Source organism: Haliotis rubra, unplaced genomic scaffold (genome assembly GCF_003918875.1).
Source record: "Haliotis rubra isolate DU_JTF1 unplaced genomic scaffold, ASM391887v1 Scf1124, whole genome shotgun sequence".
NCBI classification, from domain to species: Eukaryota; Metazoa; Mollusca; class Gastropoda; order Lepetellida; family Haliotidae; genus Haliotis; species Haliotis rubra.
This window is the reverse complement of record NW_025765031.1, coordinates 1-10000: the sequence shown is the minus strand read 5'-3', so window position 1 is coordinate 10000 and position 10000 is coordinate 1. Positions and strand designations below refer to the sequence as shown.

Sequence of the window (10000 nt, the reverse complement as noted above, 5' to 3'; positions counted from 1 at the left end):
CTAATACAAAACAAAACATTCATAGATATATTTTTTGTAAACAGTTAAGGTTGTAGTACAAGGCCTAGAATGATCAACATTAAATTAAATAATAAATTCACATTAAATAAAATAAAATGATCAACATTAAATAAATAAATGATCAAAATTAAATAAATAAATGATCAACATTAAATAAATAATAAATTCACATTCGGCGTCATGTGTAAAACAACAAAGAACGAGAACAAGGGAGATAATTTATATTGTTGCCGACATCATTTTAATAAATGCGTTTGGTTGTTGTTTAACTCAGTACTCAGCAATATTCCAAGCAATATGGCTACTGACTGTAAATAATCGAGTCTGGACCAGAAAATCCGGTGATCAACCGATCTACCAATTGGGATACGATGGCATGTGTCAACCAAGTCAGCGAGTCCTGACCACCCCGATCCCGTTAGTCGCCTCTTACCACAAGCACGGGTTGCTGAAGATCAATTCTAACCCGGATCTTCGTAATAAACCGTAGTTTACTGAGTGTATGTGCGAAGTCAGTCCTAACATGTTCAATCTCAAGAACACCGGAGCTATTAGAAAGTAGAGGCGAATCAGCCTCCTGTGTCGGTAATCAGAGCGTGCACTGGAGTTTTGTCAGTATTTAAATCAATCTTTTTGTCTTGTTTTATATATCTCCCGGTACAAATGCAAATGGACTATTACGGACTCTCTCCAGCGCCGATTTCCTTTTGCAAATGCAATTTTTTTTCAATTTATATTTGTGTTTTGGGTTGTTGCTTATCGCCGCTCTCAGCAGTATTCCAGCTATATGGCGGCGGTCTGTAAATTATACAGTCTGGACCAGACAATGCAGTGATCATCAGCATGAGCATCCATATAAGCTATTGGGATACGATGACATGTGTCAACCAGAGTCAGCAGCCTGACTAGCCGATCCCATTAGTCTCAACTTACGACAAGCATGGAGTACTCTTAACACAAGTATATGACGGAGTAGATGCCAGTACTGTAAATCAACAAAACAACTTACTGGTCATTGGTGGAGTGCATCATGGGAGTACCCTCAGCATCTATATAGTGATTGTATCTTCCCTGGGTCTCCTCAGCGCCTCCCCAGCCAAATAGTTGTCCCCTCAGGATGTCTGGGCGAAAAACCCCTCAGGGTACCGAGTCTTCACCTCATGTCTGATACGGATGTCGTCAGCACCAGCCCTCCCCGAGAAGATGTTCTGACCCCAGTCCGTTGTCTTGGAGATTGCGACAATAGTACGCTGGAAGTTGACGGCGGATGCAGCCGAAGCGCAGTAGAGGACCAGAACCGACGCAAATATCAGTCGACACATGAGCGACACTGAAATGTGTCTGGCGATCAGTTTGGACCAGTTTTTATAGACTTAATGGACCTTGTGCTTATATAAGCAGCATATCGGATGCCTTGTAGTACAGGTGATGTCAGATAAAAGCTTATCGATGACAGCTGAGTAAACCTATTACTGAATAGGCGCGTGTCCATGGCCTTCCATCCCTAGGTGCCAACTTGCTCTAATGTCACATTTCCCTGTCCATATATTCAATGTTTATAGATTTGTGTCTAGCTCGATATGACCCATTAGGTTATTTTGTTAATGGAAGACTGACTGACTGACTGACTGAGTTTGGTTTTCACGCCGCTTTTAGCAATATTCCAGCAACATCACGGCGGGGGGACACCAGAAATGGGCTTCACACATTGTACCCATGTGGGGATTCGAACCGGGTCTTCGGCGTGACGAGCCAACGCTTTAACCACTAGGCTACCCCACCGCCTGTTAATGGAAGAAACAAAATGCTTTGCTGAACATTAGACAACATGCTAACATGCTGAAGTGCTCTCTCGTTCCATGTTGAATCATCTCCTTTCTCCTTCCCTAGCGTTTCTCCTTCCCATAGCCCCTCTCATTTGTGCATCGATGAGTGAATACGATTTTGTGCCGTTTCAGCAATATTCCAGCAATATCATGGTGAGGGACACCAGAAATGAACATCACCATTATTATCCATGTATGATCCGAACCCGGGGTTTTGGGTTGATGAGCGAACACTAACCAAATATCCTGCCCCACATCCCCTTTAAGTTGAGCGTGAATGATCTACAACTGGGCGAGTCTCTATGAAACGTTTTATAGTCCGTTCGGCTCAAAAGCGGATCGATGAATTGCAATCGAACTAGAAAACTACTAAACATATACTCAATGAAACGCTGATCATAATCAAAACACAAAGACCAACTCTGTGAGGGTTTTGCAGAATTTATGTCCTAAGAATAGTTTAACAAACTATCATTAAAATGTTGACACAGTTCATTATTTGTTACGAGGGAGGAGTGCAGGTAAAGGGACAGCCAGGTGTAGTAACATTTAAAATAACTGGAGTGTTTGTGTTGAACTCCGCTTTGGTAACACTTAATCAAAGTCTATATATTTCATTTCTATTTTGCTCGAGCGAAACAGTAGACCTATATATATATTTTACTGTTTTACTCTCTCAACCATTTTGGAAACAAATCCGATTTAAACACAGCGACGTTAGAAGATATGTTACCAGTAGATGGTCACCGATATCTTAAAAATCTGACATTTTTTTATTTCATGAAAAAGAACGGTATGGACCACGGTAGGAGTCAAAGCGACATTTTAAAAATGCTACAATTCTTTTTAAAGATTCTTCAATAACACTTGGAAATATATGTTGAAGCGTTTCAGCACTCTTATGTGTAACGTAACTTAACCTATATATCACGAATAGGAAAACAGGTTACAGCTTTTTAATTCCTGCCGATAAAGTGTTGATTACTGATTGATTGCCAGGTGTGTCATTCCTGCCTCAGGTGTTCCTTGGATGTCCCCACGGCATTGCGTGTAAAATATAAATTTCTTATCTGAAGGGTGAAACATTACTGGCAAATAAAAGTTTCAACTTTGGTTTAAAAACCCATTGCAAAGTGTCGTCCGAAATTTTGTATGAAAAACACACATTCCAGAAGCGGCGTAAAACTCACTTTGTCAAAGGAGAAACCTAACAGAATACCATCTGTTTTTCATCAATTTGGCAATACCACCCTTAAACATACTGACCTATTGGAACTGGGAGTTCCGTTTGAAATGAGAAAAGGAGCATTTTGTGCAAAATTAGAGTGAATGTGTATGTCTGTATTGTGTTAAGTTTAGCTCCGCCTTTAACAGTTCTCCAGCAATATCACGGCGGGGAACACCAGAAGTTGGCTTCACACAATGTTTTCATTATCTGGAATCAACCCGGGTCTTCGGCAAGACGGGACGTCTCGCTTCAACCACTAGGCTACCGCTCCACCCACACCCACCGAGTTTAACTAAGAGGCGAAAGAAATATAGTTTGGCAAAAGTCTTGTTTGTTGATTTGTTTTAAATATGGCATGTTGTATAAATTCGATCACAGCATAGCATGGTATCATAGCTGATAAAAAAACACACCAAAGACATGCCACGGGATTAACTTACGTGAAAAGGAGAGAGTCGAATGGGGGCTACACAAATTCAGAATTGCCAGAAGGTTCTGGCGTGCGCCACCTGACGGTATCAGAGGCTTCTAGAACGATACCAGCTGACAGGAAGGACTGAGGAGATGCCCAGAACAGGAAGACCACTCGTCATAGCCCACAGGAGATCGGCAAATAAGGATCATCCACCTACGAGAGCAGGAACCGTTACGGCGACGGCGACGGCTGCAAGAGCACTGGGACATCGCAATGGCCCACGTACGTCACTACTATGACTTGTTCTGCCGGGTTAAGAGCCCTCCGTCCCTTCCGGGGATATTTGTGACAGTGCAGCATCGACGTCTGAGATTACGATGGAAAACTGGCGTGTTTTCCGGAGTCATCAGGTGAGGGGCGAGTGGCGCCAAGTGCTGTTTGCCGTCAGTGTGTCGTTTAAAGTTATTTCTGAATGTTGGCAGAGAACGGGTTTGCCCAGCCGTAGAGGTAAACGACTATCTCCTGTATTGCATTCAACAGGTCCAGCCTTTCGGCGGCGGAGGGCATCATGGTGTGGGACGCTATATGTGGGAACAGAAGACCGACCTGAGTAGTTGTGCAGCGGGGATTGGAAACGCAGTTGCAGTACAAAAGAACAGGTGCTACAACCAGTTGTGCTCTATTCGCGCTACAATACCAACCACAGGAAACAGTGTTTCAACTGGACAATGCCAGGCCCCATACAGCAGGACTGACACAACATGCATGTCCTTCCCTGGCCTGGCCACTCACCAGATGAGGTGAGTGAGTTTGGTTTACGCCGCTTTTAGCAATATTCCAGCAATATCACTCGCGGGGACACCAGAAATGGGCTTCACACATTGTACCCATGTGGAGAATAGGAGCCCGGGTCTTCGGCGAGGACTAGCGAACGCTTTAACCACTAGGCTACCCCACCGCCCCACCATATATGAATCCGATAGAGCATACCATGATACCATCTTAAGAAACAGATATAAGAAATTGTCAACAACCCACTGACAATATATAGAGCTGGCTGGCGCCTTCCACCTGAGGGTGGAGTGGAAAAGGATTCCAGCAAATAATAATCAGAGGAGTCTGTTATCAATGAGACGACGTATCACAGCATGCATTGAGGCACGTGGGGTCATACGCGTAACTGAGACCGCCATTGTGTCTCAGATGAACTAACATAGAGCTAGACAATCGCGTGTGGGGGTTCTGATATCACTGACAACTAATATGTTCTAATCCACGATTGTTGACTATCGCTCATACAAAATGTGTTGTCAGAACATCCTTCATAATGTGCTTGAATGATCATCTGTAACCATTCTCCATTTAATTATACTTGTAATCAACATTTTGTGTTGTGTCGTTTATATGGATGAGTCAAACTCGACCTATACTTTCTCTTTTTGAAGGACCCGAGAAGGTCTGTGTTTAGAATATTGGCCTTCAGTAACCCATGCTTGTCGTAAGAGGCGACTAACGGGATCGGAGTTGTCAGGCTCGCTGGCATTGTTGACATATGTCATCAGTTCCCAATTGCGCAGATCGATGCTCATGCTGTTGATCACTGGATTGTCTGGTCAGACTCGATTATTTACAGACCACCGCCATATAAGCTGGAATATTGCTGGAGTGCGGTGTACAACCTTCTTTCCACTCCGCTCACTCATCAAGTTTAGCCAAATGGAGGAAGCATACATGGCTTGTCGGGTAGGACCAGGAAGCTTGAACTACTAGAATCGTTAACGTTGAAACGTGTCCTGCTCTCAAAACACGATCTATATTTCCATAAAGGGAACACCCACATTTGCCCCACCTAATTCATATACTGAACTATTCGTTAAAACAGGAGACAACTCCCAAAATAAAGGCTGCTTACTTTTCCATCAGAACTTTATGCCAGTTTGGGCATGCCGATAGACGTTTGACGTCAAAGGCAGTTAATCCTCGACTTTGATGAGGGAGTACCTTCCTTCTGTATGCGTCAGCTTGAAGTGGTTTCCTACTTACCATATCAGAAAGGTGTGTGGTGCTTGATTAATGCTCCGCGTACAATAAGTACATTCTCCTTGTAAATATCAATTTGCACTTGGAAGTTGTCAACAAGTCAACAACTGCCGATTAATAAAGTTAAGGGAATAATGCCAAGAATTTTCCTAATTACCAAATCAAAGGTGCTTGATTAATGCTCACGTGTTTACATTAAGTACATTCACCTTGTACAAATCCAATTTGCACACAAGTTGTCAACAAAGTCAACAACTGGAGATTAATAAAGTTAAAGGGAATAATATAAGAATTAGAAATTAATTTTACCATGAGATGATGCGTACATTAGTTGCATTCATCTCGACCTGATTAATCGGAGGCTTTATATGATTGTACGTGTGACTGTTTGTACAGCTTAACATGGCGGTCTTTAATGTGAAGTGTTTCAAAGACTTGTACGCCAACACCTGAGTGAAAGCTCGTACAATATTAACACTCTGCCACAGAGTGGGTCCTTGTTGGTTTCAAGTATTTGAAGGTTACATTGGAAACGGGTAACGATGGGGTAGCCTAGTGGTTAAAGCCTTCACTCGTCACGCCGAAGACCTGGGTTCGATTCCCCACATGGGTACAAACGGTGAAGCCATTTCTCTGGTGTCCTTCGCCGTGATATTGCTGCGAGTATTGCTAAAGCGACGTAAAACTACACTCCGCTCACCTTAAAACGGGATTTTGTCCAGATATGGTCAGGGGACTGGCAGTCGACCACAGCAATTATTGCCTTAAAATTCCTCGCAATTCACTTTCATACTTTAATATTTATGGCTTGTTTTTTTGGTCAGTTGCGACGTGGATTTCTGTAAGCAACAGAACTAAAACTCAAGAGTTCAGATCTCAATCCCGTAGAACATGTTTGGGACATTATGGGTCGCCGGAGATCTGTCAATTACAAAATCTTGATTTATTGGTACAAACCACTCATCAAGGATTTATCGCAATACCTCACTGCAAATTATACATCTGATACTATCAGGGCGGTTGCAGCGTCAGGGATGGAGTACTGAACTTAGAAAATATGAAGTGTTGCGATACCTTCTCCATGTGTTATATACCACCATCTTGTCATTCTAACAATTATTCCCTTATAGTGAAAGAGGATATATTCAGAAGCATTTGCACTTCAGTTTGAAGTTGACACCCATAAATTCTCTTCCTTTACTGTTGTGACCGTTGTGAAGGAAATCTGGGCAGGACTTGAACTTTCACATCAGTGTCATACATCAACAGCAGTCACAAACACTGTTTCAAAGACCTTACTTTTGTTCTGTAAATAGAGAATGCTACACGAGGTCTCATTACATACGATTATACAGAAACGAGTGTCCTTCCTATGGTATCTGACCGAGGCAGCGAGGTCGAATATCATAAGAAGATCTGGTTTTCGTATAGATCGTATATAAACAATAATATTATTTATATTATTACCCACGTCTAACATGCATTAAATTGACGCCAAAATGGCGTATTTTTGTTTAATATTTTGGTTTCAAACCGAAACCGGTTTCATAAAGAGGTTGCGGAAGAGTTTTTGTACTGTATTCTATGATGCCTATGGCGGCTAGAACAATCGAAGAAAAAATACATTATCAGACAATAAAGGTATAGTTTTTTGATGACGTAACAATTGAATGACGTTTTCCCGTCACTGCGCCATTCTAGTGTGCCCTCGTAATCGAACCATTTTACGATTACGTCACAATGTAAGCGACGTCACGATGCATGTCAGTTGTTCTCATCGCCTCGTACGGCCTCCTACAGTAAACTACACCCGTTGCATCCAGTTTCTTGGTTTGCAGTTGCTTCACACCCAGCTAACATCACTGGTGGAAACATTACGTTTATGTTTTACGACGGTTAAAATGTGTGGACACCGACTCACAAGTTTTCAGCGACACGGTAACGTTCGTAATGTTTACATTCCCACAATGCAATTGTGGAATGCTCCTGCAAACTCAACTTCCTCTGGATGTACTGATCTAAACTTACGCTGGTAGTAGAATGCAACGTTCATATTGCCCCATATGGTAAAGCCGTCATCAAACCGTTTATCCATTTTGTTTTTTCTGGTAACGTTCGTCGTCATACCAACATAGGGGGCAGACACATCAATGGAACAGCGCGCCAGTTGGCCCTGTGCGAGGATTCTTAATTTTAAGGTCACCGGCTTACCGTCGTTTGTTTTCTGCCTTAAATTAATCAATGGCTATCTTTAGAAGTATTAAATTTGGCATCTTAGAAATACACTTCGCCTTCTACCAGCGTCCTCGTGCTGTAACTATAATAGTTCAGGGCAAAAGTGTGTTTTTATTACACTATACATGGTGGTGGTAGAGCGAAGTGTATTTCTTAAATATTTGATGAACATAGAGATAGTTACGTCAGAATGTGACCCAAATTGAGAGGTCATCGGTTATCCAAACAAATCGTTAGAATCTCAGGTCAAGTCGTTACGACACAGGTCAACGTGACACGACACTCGTGTGACGTACGAGATTAGTATGCAACTACCCATACGTTGACCACGTGGGTAATAAAATAATCTTATCGCACGGGCAATGCGTCATAGTATTGACGACACTGTGTCGCCACAACTCAAAGGTATACGGTGCACAGCTGGGGTGCTTTTAACTACACCATTGCTGAAGTCACTGCATTTAACATCGGTGAGATCGCGCATCAACAGGTAGGTGTGGTTCACGGAACAAAGGTGTGAAAGCTGTATCTACTATTACAAAGAAGACTTTGTTCGAAGCATTATGTTTACATCGATGCTGCGGTTGTTATTATTAGTGATCGTGATCTTTTTCATATATTGATGGGAACCAATTTTCGACAGATATATCAAATAACTTGAGGGACCACGAGTTTGTGAATCGTGATGAGACTTTCTGTAGGCTTTCTAAAGTATGCTAAATGCGTATATCAGCTTCAATTGGTTTATATTCTTGGAAAATGCATTCCATCTCAAAAGTATTTGACATGTTTGCATGAGGGGATATGTTTGCATTTAACATGGTATGTTTACCATCGTTTTAGAAATTCATAACATGCATTGTTTTTTATATCTGGGTGTTTAATGATACTGTCTGTAGCGAAGTAGTTGATACCGAAAGTGGGCACAGAAACATATAATGTGTTTCATTTTGTTCTTCTTAATGCCAACAACCCGAGACAAGTAAGCAACATGCTTACTGTAAAACAAACCACATGAAATGATCTGCTGTAGAAATACGACACTATTGTCGACAGACAAGTAACAGAAATGGTTACTGTAAACAAAACCACATGATAGATCTGATCAAAGAAATACAACAGGAAAGAGGAAGGGAGACGTTTCATAGCCGCCATACCTTGACATGTTTCGGGAACAGGAATTCGTTACTGGGAAGAACCAAGCATGACACCTTGTCATCTCGTCTGTCTCCTGACTTTCCATGACCTTTGTGTCTGGAGGTAAGTACGGACATCGATGCCCCCATTAGTCTGTCTCACAGTCCTGAACCACATTATTTTTCCCCACTGCTGAAGCCTTCTCTGCAGTGCTAAATCCCTAAATATAGCAAAGTCTAGATTTCCACGCTAGGTTCAGGAATCTCTGTGGTCTCCCCTGGGGCTCCTTTTCAATACAAATGGGCTGGTTTGTTACTATCAAAATTATATATATTCGAGAGACTAAGCGCCTTCACACTGTGCCCCATCTATAACAAGGAAGGAAGGACTCTTTACTGTAGTGAGTGAGTGAGTTTAGTTTTACGCCGCAATATTCAGCTATAAGGGCGGCCGGGTCTGTGGAAATAATCGAGTCTGGACCAGACAATCCAGTGATCAACAGCATGATCATCGATCTGCGCAACTTGCTGGAACCGATGACTAATGTGTCAACCAAGCCAGCGAGCCTGACAATAGCCCGATCCCGTAAAGTCGCCTCTTGCACGGCAAGCATGGTTTCCTGAAGATCAATATTCTAACTCGGATCTTCATTGGTGTTTTACTGTAAAGAATCATTCATCCATTGTTTGCTGAGAGATCATTTTGTTTCCTGCATAACATAGCTAGCTTGTGATATGTCTACTTTTTAGGCGCTGGCATTAGGTTGTAAAGGAGGTAGAACTGGAGTCAGTTTCGACGCTTGGTTCATGAATGCAGGGAATGGAATGGGTTAGTTAACTTAGGATTTGTTATCTAATGTGCAGACATATTCATTCATGTACATCCTCAAAATCTAATATCAGAAACAGCTTCTCAAATGCCAGACGTTCAATTGAATTGTATTTGGAACTTGAAACTACTGTACTTCAAAGGGTCTTCACAACAGTCATTTTGTACTGCTGTAGAGACCCGCGTTCTATGGGTCTTCATCTGCCAATGGCGCCCGTAAGAGGCGACGGGCAGGATCTCAGGTGGTCAGGCTGCTTTAAGGTAAGACAG

The 10000-nt window shown here is 42.2% G+C and overlaps 1 protein-coding gene across 1 annotated transcript in view; it reads right to left on the bottom strand.

Annotated features, from left to right (window-relative positions):
• Nucleotides 1-1065, bottom strand: part of LOC124290494 (alpha-amylase-like) — a 9071-nt gene extending 8006 nt beyond the window's left edge. Inside the window, exon 1 of the mRNA XM_046727207.1 lies at nt 1031-1065. Coding sequence (XP_046583163.1) covers nt 1031-1053 — 23 coding nt within the window. The 5' untranslated portion in view covers nt 1054-1065. The remainder of the gene's footprint in view (nt 1-1030) is intronic.
• Nucleotides 1066-10000: the final 8935 nt, after the last annotated feature.